Here is a 19,288-nt window from a genome sequence, read left to right as displayed (position 1 = left end):
ATCTTATCTTGCTATATACTAGGTTTTAAAATCTTCACCTAAATATTACAGGTGGGGCACTTGCAGAAGGATTTCAGGCGAGATTGCAGGAGTTTCAGAATTTTGAACAAATCTTTGAGGTAGGAATTTTGTGAATGTACTGACTAATGTAAAACTGTAGCATTGGTTGGGGAATGATCATAATCTTCTGTTTTCACTACTTACCTTTGTCAATAACCTTTGGTGTTATTTAGTGTAGTTTCTGACACAGCAAGTAAAACGAGGAAAGTTGGAAGAAAGAGAGTCCCTGCAAAGTGGATGATCCATAAGAATGGAAAATTAAAGATTGTAATTTCTTCCTATTCTTTTTCTTTAATGTATTTGTATTTAAATGAGACACTAGTTTCTAATATTTTGTTGTTCAGTGGGTAAAATATTCTATATTCAATAGTCAGGCACAAGATTAAAGAAATGTAATTGCTGTTGGAATGGATAATAGAGCAAAATGAAGATTTTCTTTTTTGATAGAACATATTTAATGTCATTGGACAAAAGTTAATTACATTTCTAAACTGTATTGTCACCTGTTAATTCTCCATGTTTTATGCCAAATGTCCTGAACAAAGGAATACAAAAATAATTAAGATATAGGTCCTGTATTTTAGGAATCTAAACTGCTGAGGTGCATGAATAGATAATGTGTGTGCAGCACTGGGGAGGGAAGATACTCTTATGTTTTGGTGTAGGTGTTTTATTCAGAGACATTAAAACTTTCTACATTGACAGAAAAATTCTCTAGCTGTTAATCTTCTTGACTCTAATTTAGCTCTTAGTTGTGCTTATTAGATTGCATATCTCCTTCTCATCTGCAGATGGACACAAATACTTCAGAACTGAAAAAAAACTTCCATCAGTAATTATTCTTCCTTATGAGTAGTAACTGTCTTAATAGTAAGGACATAAATATTGAATGTACTTGGCAGAATTTAAAATTAACCATTTGCTCACTATCCCCTATTTTTAATTTGGTGAGAGGGAGAAAGACCATTAGGTAGATAAAGACAAGGTGTTTAAGAAAACCCATTCTCTGCTATCTTGGTAAGATGTTTCTGATTGTTCAGAGGCCCCTAGGATATCAGTAGGTGTCTTGTCAAACTAAGCTATAGGATATATGATATCCCAGTTACTCAAAGACCATTGTTTATCTTCTTTCCCTTTTGCTTTCACAAGAGATTCAATGCTCTCCTCACTCTTACCAGTTATAGTCATTTCATCCATGGAGAAAATAATTGGGGAGCATATCATTGTTTCCCTTGTCTTTTCTTATTTATTGAGCTTTTCTTTCTTCCTGTGTGTTTGTGTGCATGTGTTTGTCATTGATTTCTCCTACCAAATCATATACTGTTCAGTTATACATTTATACCTCTTTCATATTGGTTCCTGGTACAGCATTTGATTTCCCAGAATATCTCCTTGAAGAGGTGGGAATGAGAAGAATAAAAGATGTGCTGTAGAGCACTGGTTTTCAAACCTGGCTGATGATGAGAAACACGTGAGGTACTTTAGAGAACTGCAGACTCCTGACTCATCTCAGAGACTAATCCAGTAGGGCTAGGATGGACCTAGGAATCTGTTATATATTTAAAGCTCCCTGAGTGATTGCAATAATCAGGCAGACTTAGGAACTATTCTTTTTAATGTTTTTAGAAGAAACTTGGCATTTCACTTTTTTATTGTAAAAGTTCATTTGAGCATCTAAAAATTATATATGGAAAAAACTGTTTATGAGCAAGAGCTTTTACATGAAGTTGTGGAGAATGTTAGGCTTTAAGAGTTTGAAATTTTTGTTTAAAACTATGATATAAAATGAGAATCAGCTAGAAATTATTTGAATTTACCTAAAGGAATAATCAGGTGGCAAAAAATTTTGTCTGGATGGCCAGACCTTTTTTTGGTAACTGCACTGACAACTCTTTTCAACTTTTGTCAAAGCTGAAATTTGTTACTTTTAAAACTAATTTTGGTAATTTATGATTTCCTATAAATTGGTGCATTTCTGAGAATTTATGATTTAGTATAAAATTGTTTATTTAAAAAAAATTTGTATTCCTTTTCTATATCTATACTTATATGTATATATAGATAGATAAAGGATACAAGAAATATCTGTGTGTTTTAAACCTTAATTGGATTTACCAATGATCTGATTGCTTTGCTTTTCCTCCAAAGACTTTGGTTAATTTATCAGTTGATACATAGTATTTTTTGGGTTTTATTCATTAAATTCTATGTTAATCTTTACACAAAGTTTCTTTCTGCTTTCATTATATAAGTGGGATTGTTTTTTGCTTTTTGGTCTTTAAGAAAGAATTTAGGGCCATGAATTTGTCTGTGAGTGTAGCTTTGGATGTATTCTATAGGTTTCAGTATCCAGTTTCATTGTTGATTAATTTTTAATGATAGCTTTTGGCATTTCCTGTTCAATACAGGAGTTATTAAAATTCAGATGTTTTGATTATTATCTAACTTTCCTTGATTTTTTTTGCATTGTGATCACAGATGTGGCCTTTATACACATTTTCTCTCTTTTTAGAATTCAATATTGTGTGTGTAGTCTTATAAGATGATTTTTGTATAAAGAAAAACTGTACCAAGTTAGTCATTTTATCAAACAGTCTGATCTTTGCTATGGACCTCTTGAGATTCATTTGGTTTAAAAGAAGCTGAATAGTGTGCACTTTCAGGGTACCAAGTTAAATAAGGCTTGGAAATTAAATAAAGTCAATCAAGAAAATCAATGTTAATTCTATGCATATGTTTTCTTGTTTTCAGCCTATATTTGGACAGGTGTATATTCTGAACACAGTTTAGAAATCTAAAATTTTTTTGCCCAAATATTTGGCCATTAACTATTCTTAATAGTTTTGTGTCAGTGAATTTGTTGTGAAGGACATTCCTGGGACAACTGGTGAAATTTGGAAATGGACTGTATGTTAGGTTAATAGTATTGTCCCGGTGATAAAAGTTCTGAATACAGTAATTGTTTTGTGGTTGTATAGGAAAATGTCCCCGTTCTTAGGAGACACATGTTAATATATTTAGTAGTAAGGCTGTGGTGGTTACAATGAACTGTCAAATTGTTCAGGAAGAAATATATACAGGTATGTATAAAGATGAATATCTATATAGACTTATCTATATAGATCTGCATGGAGAGAGAAGGAAAGGTAAACAAAGCTGAATGTTAACATTTGGTATATTTACTTGAAAGGTATATTGTATCTTGGTGTTCTTTCTTGCAATTTTCCTGTCAGTTTATTTCAAAATAATACGTTGGGAGTGGTAAATAGCATGTTATTGGGTATTCAGGGTCTTTTATCAAGGGGACTTGACAAGCTGGTTTATGTTTTTGTTTTTGTTCTTTGCGGTACGCGGGCCTCTCACTGTTGTGGCCTCTCCCGTTGCGGAGCACAGGCTCCGGACGCGCAGGCTCAGCGGCCATGGTGCACGGGCCCAGCCGCTCCACGGCATGTAGGATCCTCCCGGACCGGGGCACAAACCCGTGTCCCCTGCATCGGCAGGCGGACTCTCAACCACTGCGCCACCAGGGAAGAAGCCCTGTATGTCTTAATTACACATAAATATTAATATGTACAAATTTGTTACTACATATGACTAAATCATCAGCTGTTTTCTGTAGATGTTATTAGAAAATCAGAAGATGATCATAATTGAGATGTGATTATTGTTTTGGTTCTAAATCTTTAATAAGTTTTAAAACAGCCTACAGGATACTCTAACAAGATGGAATTTAAATTGTCTGGTGTAGTATTTTAAATTTCTCCTTGGAAAATTAGAGTTCCTGATAAAATAAGTCTGGGAACTGCTGCATGCTATATATGTCTCCCATGGAGATTCATAAGTATATTAGTATATAAAGGGCTCTGAGGAATTGTTCAGTAAAGAACCTTTATTTAAATTAGCATTCCCTGGGACTTCCCCAGTGGTCCAGTGGCTAAGACTCAGTGCGCCCAATGCAGGGGGCCCGGGGTCAATCCCTGGTCAGGGAACTAGATCCCACATGCTGCAACTAAGACCTGGTGCAGCCAAATAAATAAATATTTAAAAAAATAAATTAGCATTCCCTATACTTAGTTTGGAATAGAGTATTCCTTTTGCAGTTGACTTCTGATATTTTTCTGATCAGCGGGAACGTCAGTGTGGGATACTTTTTAATTAGAAAAAGATTGCCTGTTTTCTTCTTTATACTTATTCACCAATGTATATTTTTGAATCAAGGAATAACTTGTATATTGCCTAATAACTTTTGGAGGTCTTTTCTTTTTCTCTAGTCTAGCTCTAATACTGTGCTGTTATCTACAAATTTGGGGTCTTCATTGCTGATATCTAGATCTGCTTCATCGAGGAACAGAATTTCTTTTAACTTTTTTTTCTTTTAAAAATATTTTTATTCTTTTATTATAGTTTTTGTGGTGGTTAATTTGTCAATTTATGAGATAGTTATTTAAAGTAAAATCATAACTTTGTTTTGGTCATTAAAAAATAAGCAGTTTGTAAAAAAATAAGCAGTTTGCACTTTAAATGTTTAATATTTTGTAGTTATTGGTGGCTTCTGCTTTGGCATATACAGAACAGGAATACTATAACTTCTTATTACTGATCTCTTCAGGATTAGTGATAAATTAGTATAAATGAGCTTGACAATGAACAAAAGTAAGACTATGCACTGAAAAAAAGTAATGGGCTCTGAGTTAAGACATAAACTGTTAACTAAATGAATTACCCTCATGTGCCCTATAACTAAAGAAATGAATCTGCTTTGTTTTCTATACCTCAAAAAAATACCAAAGAGAGAATTTAAAAGTCTCTTCTGTCTTAGTGAAATAATCATTTTAGAGATGTGACGGCTCAGCATAGATTATAAATAGAACGCTGAATGAATATATAATATACTAATGATTTCACCATAACAAATATAGTGCTAGAGTATTAAGTGACTACCTTTTAAAGCTTAAAAGCTATTTATTTTGATAAAGGATAGTAATTACTTTCAGAAGTAATTACCACAATTTGTACTGGTTTTATATTAAGTTCAAGAAGATGAATTCATGGAAGTATTGGAGAGTTGGGGAGTATATCCCTAATTTGATGTCGTGACCCAGATGAGTGTTCTTGGTTGTTCAAAGACCAGATAGTATTTCTCTACACTTGCAGTTGTTTTCAAATGTTATGTCAGTACAGAATTTGACTTTTCTATGTTGTAAAAGTGAAAGGCCAATTTTAATTTAATAATTTTGCTAGCACTTAAATGATGAATCACAGTAAATGTTTTAAATAACAAGTAATATGCACATATATTGAAACTGAAACAAAATTTCACAAAAGAAACATCCATCATCATATGTGGTGCATTCTGGTGTATTCTCTGTAAAAAACACGGGTCACGAAACACTAATTGATTTGTACAACTGTTAGTAAGTTGTGAGCTACAGTTAGCTTGAAAGTGAAACGAGATAAGGCATCATTCTGACCTATATGCACACACTATAGTCCAATGACAATAATGGGATTATCTTAGAAATAGTTTTAGATATTTTTCTATAAACAATTTAAAATATTAATTAGGTTGTTTGCTGTTAAATAGTATTTTTCAATTTGTTCAAGCTTTAATCTGTAGAAGTCCTTTTTACTAACTTTATGTGAATCGTATCGTTCATTTGTTTCAATGCAGAATTCTATTTCATGGCTTAAGAACTTCATGAGGTTTTCATTGCAAATATGAGAAAAATCAAGATAGATGGACTAGAAGTAGATTAAAGGTGATCCAAATAAAATTAGTAATCCTAATAGGAAACCTTTTTTAACATTGAAAATAGCACCTTTTTTTATTTATTTAAAAAAATAATATAGTCAAAGAACCATTGCACATTACTGTGTAAAATTACACAAAGCTATGAACTTGCTGTTAAAGCCTTCTAACTTTTAAATTTTTGACATTTTTTTTTACCTTTATAATTTTAAGTTGTGTTTGTCATCCATTTATTTTCTATCCTTATGTCTGTTTTGGTTAAGATTACAAACAGCAAGTTTTTGTGTTTAAATTCCTGAAAATGTTGGGATGGAATTACAGTAATGTGTTATGGCTTGGGCCCCTCGCAGGAGTGTATCTCGCAGTCAGCAGTGAAAACAAAGTTTGAACAGCACACTATCAGAGCTAAACAGATACTAGAAACGGTGAAAAACATAATGGATTCAATAAACGTGGCAGCAGCAGAGAAAAGGTATGAATTCATTTTATTGCAAAATAAAAAATTATTTTTGTGTCAATATGAATTCTTTAGACTAAGGTTTAAAATTTTTATATTAAATACCTTTCACACTAACATCAACCTTGTAGGTTTAGCTGATGCCTACTTGCATGTTTTTTAATGAATATTTGAAACTATAAATATTTTTTTTACAACCCTGAACAAATACATCATTTACATCCCCTGGATCTCAGTATTCTCGTGTGTGAGCTGTGATTTTAAAATGTTCAGTGGCTTTAAATGTCTTTAAAGCAGTGAAAGAACCATTTCTTCCAGCAGAATTTCTCGAAGTCCAAAACAGGTGACCCTCTTTTTACATTCAACCTATCACTCATCTTTCATGTATTCATACATCGAAACCTTGAAATCACTCCTTTATGCCAGTTGTGGTTTTATATCAGCTGGTAAACAAACAAGGTGATACTGCCTGCCAGCCAGAAAGTGAATTTGGTAAGCATTACTCTATATGTCATACTATATTGCAGTATTTTATTCCATTTATTACCTTGTAATGATGAAAATGAATACACGAAAGTGCCAACACTAGTCGAAGAAAAGGGTAGTTCTCACAAACTTGGTATACTTGAAACAGAGATTAAGATGTTATTAGATGTTATAAGCATAATGATGTTAAGCCTCAGTTGGACCTTTAAGTGGGCTTAAGCCAATCAATGGGAAGATATAAAGAATCTAAGATTAAATTCAAGATATAAAATTGGGGATTTTAAATGTATTTGATCTTGCTGAGAACAAAACTCCACTCATATCTAGGTCTGTTGCCTAATTTTGACACTTTAGCAGGAATGCATTATGTACAACATTAGAGAATTTGCAGCATATAAAACTCAAGGATCAGAACCCAGATTCTGATCTCTGGCCCTATGCACACTGTTTCTGTATAGTGAGCTCAGTTGCTTTATTATGGTAGCCAAAGTAAGTATTCGTCCACTGGATTGACCTTAATTTTTATAAAAATATAGGACATTGAAATAAACGTAGCACAAAAAAGATGTGATTTGAGGGTGGTTTATGTATAATCATGCCTTGGGAACAGATGTCTTGGGAAAGATGATCTTAAAAGGATCTCAGGCTTTTATTTTCCTATATCATCCAGGGGTTGACAAATTTTAGCAGATAGTAAATATTCTAGGCTTCGTAGGCTATACTGTCTCTTTGGCAACTACTCAGTTCTGCGGTTTTAGAGCAAAAGCAGCTATATACACAATAGGTTCATGAATGCTTGTGGCTGTGTTCCAAGAAAACTTTAACAGAAACTAGCGGATGGCTGGATTGGGCTTGCAGAGTGCTGTTTACTGGCCCCTGTTTATTAAGTAGACTTAATATTGAGTTAGTTCTGTTTTGACTGTTCATATCTATGAAATGGGTGGAGATTTAGCATCCTTATTAATCCTTTGTGGGATTCAGGTACCACGTGAGCAGAGAGACAGTTTATATCCAATCATCTGTAAAACATTTTATAAGTGAAATATTATTTGAATCCTTTTAGATGTTGAAATACAAGATTTTTTTCCTTCTATCATGCTAACAGATGGTTCAATATATAAGTGAGTGTTTGTACTTAATTTCTTTGGGACTTTAATATACCCTGAATATTAATTACTTTTCATACTATAATAGGGTTTATTCAATAGAAGAGAGGGAAGACCAAATTGATAGACTGGACTTTATCCGAAACCAGATGAACCTTTTAACACTGGATGTTAAGAAAAAAATCAGGGAGGTTACAGAGGAGGTTGCAAATAAGGTGGGTAACATTAGCTTTGTGATTATAATATCTGGGAATGGAAATACTTTTGATAATGCTAAAAATGGTATCTGTTACCTTAAAGGAATATTTAAATTTTTTTCAATTTAATTTTTTTGAGTAGTTGGTAATCTTGTTTAAATATTTTAATTCTGATTTTTTAATATTTTTAGGTTTCATGTGCAATGACAGATGAAATTTGTCGACTCTCTGTTTTGGTTGATGAATTTTGTTCTGAGTTTCATCCTACTCCAAGTGTATTGAAAGTATATAAAAATGTAAGTTAAATTGTAGTTAAATGTTATTCAGATACAGTTTCCTTATGTTATTCTGACTCTTATTCCACTCTTTAGTGGTTTGGCCATTTTAGTGTCTTCATGGCAATCAGTACATGATTAAACTGTTACGTCTCCTGTGCACTCTTGTAATAAATCTAAACTATAAAGTACACAGAAGAATTATCATCTTAGAAAAGAATAAGATCATTTTAGTGTTTACTTCTTTTTTGACATTTTAATAAAATCTGCATATATTCTAGAGAAAAAATAACGTGGACATTTACCATTGTTAACAGGAGTTAAATAAGCACATAGAAGATGGAATGGGAAGAAATTTGGCTGATCGGTGCACCAATGAAGTCAATGCTTCAATGCTTCAATCCCAGCAAGAAATTATTGGTAATATTTATGTCTGCAAGTTCGTGTGTAGTTTTTTCTTTATGTCGTTGTTAAAAGATTTATTATAAAATCCTTTAGATATTTTATAAAATATTATATACTATTGTTAACTAAAATATCATAATTCGGTTCTTTCTAGAAAATTTGAAGCCATTACTTCCAGCTGGTATACAGAATAAACTACATACACTGATTCCTTGCAAGAAATTTGATCTCAGCTATGACCTAAATTGCCACAAGTTATGTTCAGATTTTCAAGAGGATATTGTATTTCATTTTTCCTTGGGCTGGTCCTCCCTTGTCCATCGTTTCTTGGGTCCTACAAATGCTCAGCGGGTGCTTCTAGGATTATCAGAGCCTATCTTTCAGGTATATATATATCTATATATATATTTTTTTTGAGTAGGCTTTTTATTAGGTGGTTATTGCTGTACTATACAGGTATGTATCTGATTCTACCAGTTTAGAGTCTCTTTTTAAAAACTTTTTTGAATTTATCAATTCAATAATTTTTTAAATTAATTTTTTTTTTCTTTTTGGCTGCGTTGGGTCTTCATTGCTGCGCGCGGGCTTTCTCTAGTTGCAGCGAGCGGGGGCTACTCTTCGTTGCGGTGCTTGGGCTTCTCATTGTGGTGGCTTCTCTTGCTGCGGAGCACAGGCCCTAGGCACATGGGCTCAGTAGTTGTGGCTCATGGGCTCTAGGGCGCAGGCTCAGTAGTTGTGGCACATGAGCTTAGCTGCTCCGCGGCATGTGGGATCTTCCTGGACCAGGGCTCGAACCTGTGTACCCTGCATTGGCAGGCGGATTCTTAACCACTACGCCACCAGGGAAGTCCCTCAATTCAATAAGTTTTCAGAAAACGTACAGAGTTGTAAAACCATCGCCACAATCCAGTTTTAGAACATGTCTGTCACCCCAAAGGCTACCCTTGTGCCCATTTGCAGTCAGTTGTCATTTCCACCTCCAGCCCTACTGCTAGTCAGGTTTCTCTAGCTATCATTTTTACCCTTCTGGACATTTCATATCAATGGAATCACACAAAATGTGGCCTTTTGTGACTGGCTACTTTCACTTAGCGTAATGTTCTCAAGGTTTGTCATCATGGTATATGAATGTTGTAGCATGTATCAATACTCCATTTCTTTTTTTGGATGAATAATATCCCATTATGGATATCACACATTTTATTTATCCATTCACCAATTGGTGGACATTTGAGTTGTTTGTACTTTTTGGCTATTATGAATAATGATGTTTTAAATACTCATAGACTGTTTTTATATGGACATCTGTTTTCATTCCTCTTGAGTATATATGTCTAGGAGTGAAATTGCTGGACCACATGGTAACTCCATGTTTAACTTTCTGAGGAACTGCTAAACTGTTTTCCAAAGCAGCTGCACCATTTTACATTCCCACCAGCAATGTATTAAGGTTCTCTTTCTCCACATGCTCATCAAGACTTGTTATCGTCTTTTTTATTATGGCAGATGTGAAGTTGTACCTCATTGTAGTTTTGATTTGTATTTCCTTAATGACTGATGATTTTGAACATCTTTTCATGTGCTTATTCGTGTATCTTATTTTGTAACATGTCTATTCAGATCATTTGTCCATTTTTAAATTAGGTTATTTGGCTTCTTATCGACTTGTGGGAGTTCTTTATATATATTCCAGATACATACAAGTCTTTATCAGATACATGATTTCCAAATACGTATGTTTTTCTAGTCTGTAGCTTGCCTTTTAATTTTCTTATGGTGTATTTTGAAGTGTAAAAGATTTTAACTTTGCTTTTATTTTTTTTTTAATTTTTATTTATTTTTTTTGGCCACGTAGCTTGTGGGATCTTAGTTCCCCAACCAGAGATTGAACCCAGGCCCTCGGCAGTGAAAGCGTATAGTCCTAACCACTGGACCGCCAGGGAATTCCCAAGGTTTTAAATTTGAAGTCCAGTTTTTTTTTAAGGATTGTTTTTTTGGTGTAAAAACAATTTTTTTTATATACAGTTTTAATTTCACTTGAGAGTTGAAGGCTTGTTGTTTTAGGTAGACTCATTGTATGTTATGAAAATTCATTCTTCATGATATCATTGGTCCATGTCACAGGAGATAACTTTCAGACCATTTTTATTTTCTTCATATATTTATGGTAAACTCATTAATTGGAGTCATTCTTTTTGTAGATTTACTACTGTAATTTTAAAAGAGAATACAATCGAATTTTGTAAATGTAACTGTTCCATTTGTAGTGGTTTAATTGAATTAATCCTTTCCCCCCCCAACCTCATTAGCTTCCCAGATCTTTAGCTTCTACTCCCACTGCTCCTACCAATCCAGCAACACCAGATAATGCGTCACAGGAAGAACTCATGGTTACCTTAATAACAGCATTAGCCTCTCTTACGTCTAGAACTTCTATGGGCATCATTGTTGTTGGAGGAGTGGTAAGAAATAGTAACTTTTTTTTTGAAACAGTATTTTTTAGTGTAATTGAAATTGAAATTACTGCAAAGCTACCTGCTAGATCAGGAAAAGAAAGACATATTTACTTCAGTTTCCAGGATCTATAAGATGACATGAAAAGTTGTAAGTTAAAATTAGTGAATTGGGTTTCACAAGTCTAATCTTAAAAATAAATATTTTGAAAAAGTTTTAATTGAAATATAATTGACATATAAAATAGTATTAGTTTTAGGTGTATGACATGATTTAATATATGTATATATTGTGAAATGATTACCACAACATAAACAATATTTCCTACTTTTACATCACAGCACATGAAGAAACAATATTTGTGCATTGGAGTAACAGGAATGATCCAGGTCCCTTATCTAGCCTTCTCCAAATACCAAAGGGATCTGCCTTAAAGTATTAAATATTATTTTTTGTAGTAGTTCTTATATGCTAAAAGTTTTTTTCATATCATTAACAGCGTAGGTTTATTTTGGTTTTTTGTTTTGTTTTTATTGACGTATAGTTGATTTACAATGTTGTGTTTCAGGTGTACAGTGAATGATTTAGTTACACAAATACATATATCTCTATTCTTCTTCAGATTCTTTCCCCTTATAGTTATTACAAAATATTGAGTATAGTTTTCTGTGCTATACAGTAGGTCCTTGTTGGTTATCTTTTTTTTTCTTCTTTTTTCTCTTTTGGCCACACCACGTGGCATGTGGGATCTTAGTTCCCCAACCAGGGATCGAACCTGTGCCCCCTGCAGTGGAAGCATGCAGTCTTAACCACTGGACCGCCAGGGAACTCCCAGTTAACTATTTTATATACAGTTCATTTTGGTTTTTTAAACCTTTGACCTAAATTAACATCCCTTTTTGAGATACATTGTATCAACTTACCAAACGCCTGGCAGGTTATAAAAGTTCTTGCCTGGTATTTATGTGCTGCTCCTTTTTTCGGCTTGATTTCCGGTAATTTCATATTTTCTCATAGAGAAGGAATATACATTTTTAAGAAATGGATCTGACTCAAAGACCTGTAGGGAGCCAGTGAGTTTTCTAAAATGCCTTTTAGTACAATCTCCCTAGTGGTATTTTTCTTTCTCAAAGTAAGCTGTGAATTTATCTTACAGATTTGGAAAACTGTAGGCTGGAAACTCATATCTGTTTCATTAAGTATGTATGGAGCTTTGTATCTTTATGAAAGACTGACTTGGACCACCCGTGCCAAGGAGAGAGCCTTTAAACAGCAATTTGTGAATTATGCAACTGAAAAACTGCAGCTGATTGTTAGCTTCACAAGCGCCAACTGCAGCCATCAAGTACAACAGTAAGTTGAAAGATTCATCTATTTTTGTTTTAAAGCTTTACTGAAGTAGGACATACATGCATAAATGCATAAATAAGAGTACAGCTCAAAGAATTATCACAACATGAACACATTTTATAATTGCCACCAAAGTGGAAGACATAGAATGATACCAAACAAGTGGGCTCAAAATGCATGGTGGTAAACGTAATTTATTTTTACTATTATAGCCCAGATTTGTAGGTTTAAAGGCATGATTTTTTAAAACTCAAGAGAATTTTATTATAATAATAAATACCTGCATCCACCGAGTTTATGTATCTTAAATATTTGTTTCATTGATTTAGTAAAAATATATAGAACTCCAGTCAAATCAATGCATAATATTCTGTATTAGAGTGCCCCTGAGAGCTGAATTGAAAGTTTTCTGAGCTAAAGATGATTGCAATTTAATAGAAGAAACAACATGTACATAATTATAATAAAAGGTGAAAAGTGAAAAGTAATGAGAGCTTCATAATGTGAGGCTCTAGAATCTTTTTTTTTAAATGGCATTGAGTATTTATGTATTTATTTATTTATTTATTGGCTGCATTGGGTCTTCGTTGCTGTGTGTGGGCTTTCTCTAGTTGTGGCAAGTGGGGGGCTACCCTTTGTTGCGGTGCGTGGGCTTCTCACTGTGGTGGCTTCTCTTAGGCGCGTGGGCTTCAGTAGCTATGGCTCGCAGGCTCTAGAGCGCAGGCTCAGTAGTTGCGACACGTGGGCTTAGTTGCTCCACGACATGTGGGATCTTCCTGAACCAGGGCTCGTACCCGTGTCCCCTGCATTGGCAGGCGGATTCTTACAACCACTCTGCTACCAGGGAAGTCCCTAGAATCTGAAATCATAAAGGATAGTGGATCAGCAAAGGTTTCCTAGACTAGGAGAGGTAGCCTGATGAGACTTGAACATCAGAATAGAAAGAGCAAGACAGAGAAAACAGCTCAAACCAAAGGCAAGAACGTTGGGGGAAAAGGAATGTGTTCAGAAACGTGAGATAATTTCAGTGTGGCAGATGTGTACATAAGAAGGGGTCCATTCAAGTATAAACCTAACACTAGGACTGAGGTTTGGATAATTAGGAACCCTGGGAGTGATATCATTAACATTTAGCTCTAGAACAGATAACTTTGCAGTGGTGTGGTGTGTAAAGTGGTTTAGAGTCAGGAGACAAGAATTGCAGGGAGATTAAACTGTTTCAGACACAAGATCAGAGCCTGTACTAACCTAGTTAAGTTAGAGCTATAGGGAATGGAAGCAATGAGGGCACAGAATTGAGACCACTGAATTAGTTCACTCATTTACCAAATATTTATTGAGCTCCTATTTTATATAACTGTAAATTTTGATTTATTTATATTAAGATCTTTTTCTTTAATGAGGATAACATGGACCTCCAAACAAAATCAGCTGAGGCTCACATTCATAAAAACAGAATTAATGAAGCTTACTATTCATTTCATCATCAAACATTTATTAATTGCCTACCGTGTGACAATAAATACGCTAGAACTTATGGGAAATTAAAAGTTAAAGATAACTTGTATTCTTCCTTAGAGGACTTTACACTCTAATGGAGGCAACCTCAAATAATTACTCCGGTTAAAATAATACTAGCTAAAAATAATAATAATAATAGCTAAAAATAATAATAATAATACTAGCTAAATGTTAATGTAATAAAATATTAAAATAAAAAGATGCTTCATTTGTCTGATATTGGTATTTGGTCAGATAGGGAGAGAATGGAGGGGGAAAGGACCCTGGGAAAAATGAAGATGCGCAGGAGAATAGTTGCAGAGAAAAACAAGTCAGTTCATCAAATTCCAGCGGTACGCACCTACCAGGCATGCTCCAAGTTGCAAAAATATAAATATAATATTTTCCAAAGTTAACATATTAACTAGCACACAAATTAAATACAGCCCTTTTGTTCTAGAAATGTGGTTAAATGTTGCTATAAAGTATTTTTGACTGTCACAGAAGTTCATGAAATTTTCTTTCCTGTTCTCAGTAATTTATTTTTATAGGCAGGGGACAAGAGAAGGCTTATTATGCTTCTGAAGAAATATACCCATCCTTCGCCTTTTTATAGCTTATTCATATTTACAGCAATATGGCAGAGTAATGTTATTACCCACTGAGCATTTGTCTTGAGGCCAGATGAAATTAAGCCCACGGTCATATTAAGCTTACAAGTGCCATACCCTCCCTCATACCATTCTTAGCCGTGTTCTTTGATACCTTATATTTTTGGGAATTTTTTAAACTTGTGATCTCTTTTTTTTATATAAGCTTTAAATGAAAGCTTATTCATTTTAAAAGACATTCATGACTGCTGATAAAATTATTTTTTATTTGAAGGGAAATGGCAACCACTTTTGCTCGCCTGTGCCAACAAGTTGATATTACACAAAGACACCTAGAAGAGGAAATTGCCAGATTATCCAAAGAGATAGATCAACTGGAGAAAATACAGAACAATTCAAAGCGCTTAAGGTATTTGAACCTTTTTTCCTTAATAATATGAACATTTATTGGTTTCATTACCAAAATATAATTATGTAAAATCACTAGCAAATTTATGTTAAAATTTTTGGCTTTCTGCATTGGCTTAATTGTAATTTTGCAATTTCAATGAAAGCTAATTTGAACAACAAAAAAACAAATCTGAATTTAAAGGAATTTTTTAGATCTAAGCTTATAGCTCTATGTTAAGCTATACTAGTCCTTTTTCAGAGCAGAAGTTTTGTAATTAAAAGTATGAATTTTCAGTCCTACATATCCAAGACCCATACCTTTTCTTCTCATTGGGGACTGTTAGGTATACTTAAATTTGAAGCAACAGAAGTAAACAAGATATCCTAATATAATGTGGAATTCTGGTTTAATATGATTTGCCATGGATTCTTTGGAGTCTAAATAAATTGTGCTTTGGGGGTCAAGACCAGAAGTGTCACCACGAGATCTATACTTCTTGGCAGTTCTTTCAGCTTTATTACCCATTAGCTGGCTCACCTACAAGTCTGGTAGAATCATTAAGCGTCATTTGCTTCCTGCTGCTACTTACCAGGGCACATGCTACATACAGTTGCCTATATAAAAACAGTTTGTAACGCCTGCAAATTGGAGAGGCTGTCCTTATGACGTGGATTTTGGAACATTATACTTAAAACACCTGTGATAGTGTCCATCCCTGGTATCTTAATCTGAAAAGATTAAGATTTAGCAGTCACATTCTCATTGCATCTCCATTTCAGGGTCTCTGAAAAAGGTGACTGCCTATCACTTAAACCCCAGCATCACTTCTCACACACAAATACACCCAAGTGAATTTCACATATTCCATTGCTCCTATTTTAAGTTAGATCATCCCAAATACAGCTTTTCAAATTTGGTGAAACTATATCCAATAGAAATTTTTTTTTAACCTAGGTAGGTTTTTAAATATTTTTTCATCTTGCTATAGTAAAAAGCCATAACTGATAAAATAGATTATTGGTACTTATGTAGCTTTCAGATTTTGGCAGGACTGACTTGAATAAGTATCAATATTTTTGATCTGCTAATTCTTCTAATAGGAAAGTTTAGAATAATATTAACATAGTAAGTTTAGAATATTATTAACATAATATTTGGAATCTCCCTTGTTACTAAATTAGGCTTTTAGCCATTCAGATATAATTTAACTTAACTAATGTTTCAGGAGCATTACTTGAAGAAATATACAGTGGCGTTCACATGAACATTTAACTTATGACCTTGACCATATGCACTCAGCAACAAACAAAACGGGACCAAGAAAAGAGAGAAACTCATTTAAGTATGTGTGTGTGCCCTGGCAGAGTATGAGAATGGGAGATACAAACCTGCATTCCCCTGTCAATTTACATTGTTTTCCCTCTTGTTATGGGCATTTGGCTGCATCAAGTACAATTTTAATATTAAAAAAAAATATTTTTGGTAACTATGGTCCTTTGACATCTACCAGCTACTTTGTGTATACATAAAACCACTTATTCTACGCTTTATTCTTAACGGGAATTCAAGAACAATTATGTCTTTATGTGACTTAGGATGTAACTCCCATGTAAGGTGATACGACTCCACTGTCTCTTAGGCTTTTCATTCTTATTAAAGATTTTATCTCAGTATACCTTTCTTCTGGCCATTGGATTCTGTGTTTATTGCAAAGTTACAGTAGCACATATAATAAATGCTTTAAAAAGAGTTGATGATGTGAGTTCAGACAAATGTAGCAACAGCTGGCTAGTGATTTTTTTTTAAGATTTGCATGGGATGCATTTTTTCTCATTGACCTTTATGATTAGATTGGTGTTTTATTCATTTTTTTAAATTAGAAATAAAGCTGTTCAACTTGAAAACGAGCTGGAGAATTTTACTAAGCAGTTTCTACATTCAAGCAATGAAGAAGAATCTTAACAATAGAGGTTGCTTTGGTGATCATGATAGAAGATGGAACTTGGAAGATGGGGACAGTTATTTTTATGAAGTGACTTTAAATATGAATTATACTAACTATACCTAAATAGCAAATCCTTGAGTAGATCCTGGTATTGAGCTATCTCAGGGTGTGTGCATTTCTGAAAAGTGTTGTGATGTCTCTTTAGTTTTAATTTTGGGTAAAGAAAAATCCTTTGATATGTGAAAATGATGAATTAGTTTAAAGAACCAACTCTCTGACCCCTGAGGGGTGGGGCCTTGCTCTTAATTAGGGCTCTCTTTGTTTTTGATTCTGAAAAACTCTGCTTCCTGGCATCCAGGAGTTAGAGAATGCTCCTTTCACCTTCTTTCTCAAAACGAATTTTTGATGCCTATTTCAATGGGAATAGTCACATTTTTGTTTTATAAACTGCATTGCTCTAACCACAAAGGAGTGTGGAATGTTCTTGAGTGTATTATTTATGCAGGTTACAATCACTTTTGCATCCTGGCAGGTATGTAAACCACTAATAATGCTGTTTTTACTCCCTCTTTTATTCCTATTAAAGTTGATGTAAAACAGTATATAGGTTTGTTATTATAGAGTCCTTATAAAGGTATTTGGGTCTAAATAGTTTTCTCATGTTTCTCAAGAAACACTTCCAGCCTCAACTCTGATTCCAGTAAGGAAAGCTTTCTATCTCAGTTTTAAGAGTCAAGTTTGAAGTGATAAAAATAGCCAGAGATATGGGAGATCTGAATTTTGGGTGGCTACAGTCATGTACAAATGCTGTTCTTTAGAAGGTATTTGCCAAGGATACTGCTGGGTTGTCCCCCGGGGTGGCTTTTAAACATTGTATGAATTTGACAGGTCACGGTTAAAAATTATGTTTTTCACCTTAATGAAATGTTTATGAGTTCAAGTATTGTTTGTTTCTATGTTAAAAACTAAAAGTTATATGGAAACATTAAAAAACTGACATTCTAAGGCTTTGCTACACAAAACGTAGTTTTGAGGACCACCAAATCAGCATCACCTAGATGCTTGTTAGAAAGGCACAATCCCAGAAGACACAGCACATTTGGCCAGTATAGTTTATGCTGCTTTTCCATGGGAGGGATAACATTTCATGCTTTTTTCTTTTAATACTCAGTACTTCTTTTTCTGTGCCTTTAAGGCTCCTGGATGCTATCCAGTCTTTTCACAACAGGTGCAACACTGTTTTCCAGGATATTTTAAGGAGAAAATAACATTATTTAGGCCATAGAAGGCTTTCAAAAATATTTTTTATGCAAATCAGATATTAGAATGCAATATTCAAATCCAAATAAATATTCACTTATGGCTAATATTGTTGCTTTATAACCAAAAAATGATACAAGCCACCAAGAAGTGGGATTAGGTAACAATTTGCAACATGAAAAACATATCAAAGACTGGGTACTGCTAATTAAGTTTACAATTTCAAGGCCTTAATCTTTTTTTTGGGGGGGGGGAGGTCTTAATCTTTATATGCAAGTACTTGAACTTTTGAAATAGCATAGTGGTTTGGTATCACCTCATTAGTCTAGTACAGTGGTTCTCACAGTTTAGTCCTTCAGTCAGCAGTAGCACTACACTAGGGAAGTTGTAAGAAATTACATTCTTGGGTCTCATCCTAGACCTACTGAATCAAATACTAGGTTTGGGGACCAGGAATCTTTGGTTTAACAAGCCCTCAAGGTGATCTGATGCATGCTGAAGTTTGGGAACTACAGAATAGTGGTTCTCGTATAGTAAGTTTATACTAAGTTTTTCATCACTAGTTTGAATCCAGTTCCGCCTGATCAAGCTTGAAAATATGAGTGTTGGAAATGGGACACTAAACTAATGAAGCCCAGCCTTTATGCTTAGGGATAATAAGTGCACCTATGACCAAGCCCATGAATTATAAAGAATTGTAGCTGTTGGCATTCAAAGGTATTGCACATTTACTTGACTGTCTACTATGTATGTTTGCAGGATTATTTATAAACTTTGTGTAACCTTCAACTTTTTACAAAACTAGATTTTTTTATAAGTATGCAAGGTGAAAATAAAATGTTTGCCTGATAGTTGATAAATGTAGCATTTATACTGGCATTTAGTGAGTTTTAATCTTTTAATGATTTTTATGGCTATCTTGGGGAGACCTGCTAATCTTTTTCCTAAGGGAGCTTTAAGGGGAAAAAATGACAATTTTGCTTTTTGATGAAAATCTGTGGCCTTTTAACAGTAGGCTAACATTCACAGTACTACAGAATAG

At 33.9% G+C, this 19,288-nt stretch overlaps 1 protein-coding gene across 1 annotated transcript in view; it reads left to right on the top strand.

Annotated features, from left to right (window-relative positions):
• MFN1 (mitofusin 1) overlaps positions 1 to 17,923 on the top strand; it is a 33,064-nt gene extending 15,141 nt beyond the window's left edge. Inside the window, exons 9-18 of the mRNA XM_029215141.1 lie at positions 52 to 119; positions 6,160 to 6,281; positions 7,947 to 8,073; positions 8,247 to 8,351; positions 8,648 to 8,750; positions 8,890 to 9,119; positions 11,045 to 11,197; positions 12,346 to 12,542; positions 14,925 to 15,059; positions 16,922 to 17,923. Of these exons, the coding sequence (XP_029070974.1) occupies positions 52 to 119; positions 6,160 to 6,281; positions 7,947 to 8,073; positions 8,247 to 8,351; positions 8,648 to 8,750; positions 8,890 to 9,119; positions 11,045 to 11,197; positions 12,346 to 12,542; positions 14,925 to 15,059; positions 16,922 to 17,003 (1,322 nt within the window). The 3' untranslated portion in view covers positions 17,004 to 17,923. The remainder of the gene's footprint in view (positions 1 to 51; positions 120 to 6,159; positions 6,282 to 7,946; positions 8,074 to 8,246; positions 8,352 to 8,647; positions 8,751 to 8,889; positions 9,120 to 11,044; positions 11,198 to 12,345; positions 12,543 to 14,924; positions 15,060 to 16,921) is intronic.
• Positions 17,924 to 19,288: the final 1,365 nt, after the last annotated feature.

Source organism: Monodon monoceros, unplaced genomic scaffold (assembly GCF_005190385.1).
Source record: "Monodon monoceros isolate NGI ecotype Baffin Bay Population unplaced genomic scaffold, NGI_Narwhal_1 Super_Scaffold_11, whole genome shotgun sequence".
Lineage (NCBI taxonomy): Eukaryota > Metazoa > Chordata > Mammalia > Artiodactyla > Monodontidae > Monodon > Monodon monoceros.
The sequence above is the reverse complement of the archived record's forward strand: the minus strand, read 5'-3'. Positions and strand labels throughout refer to the sequence as shown.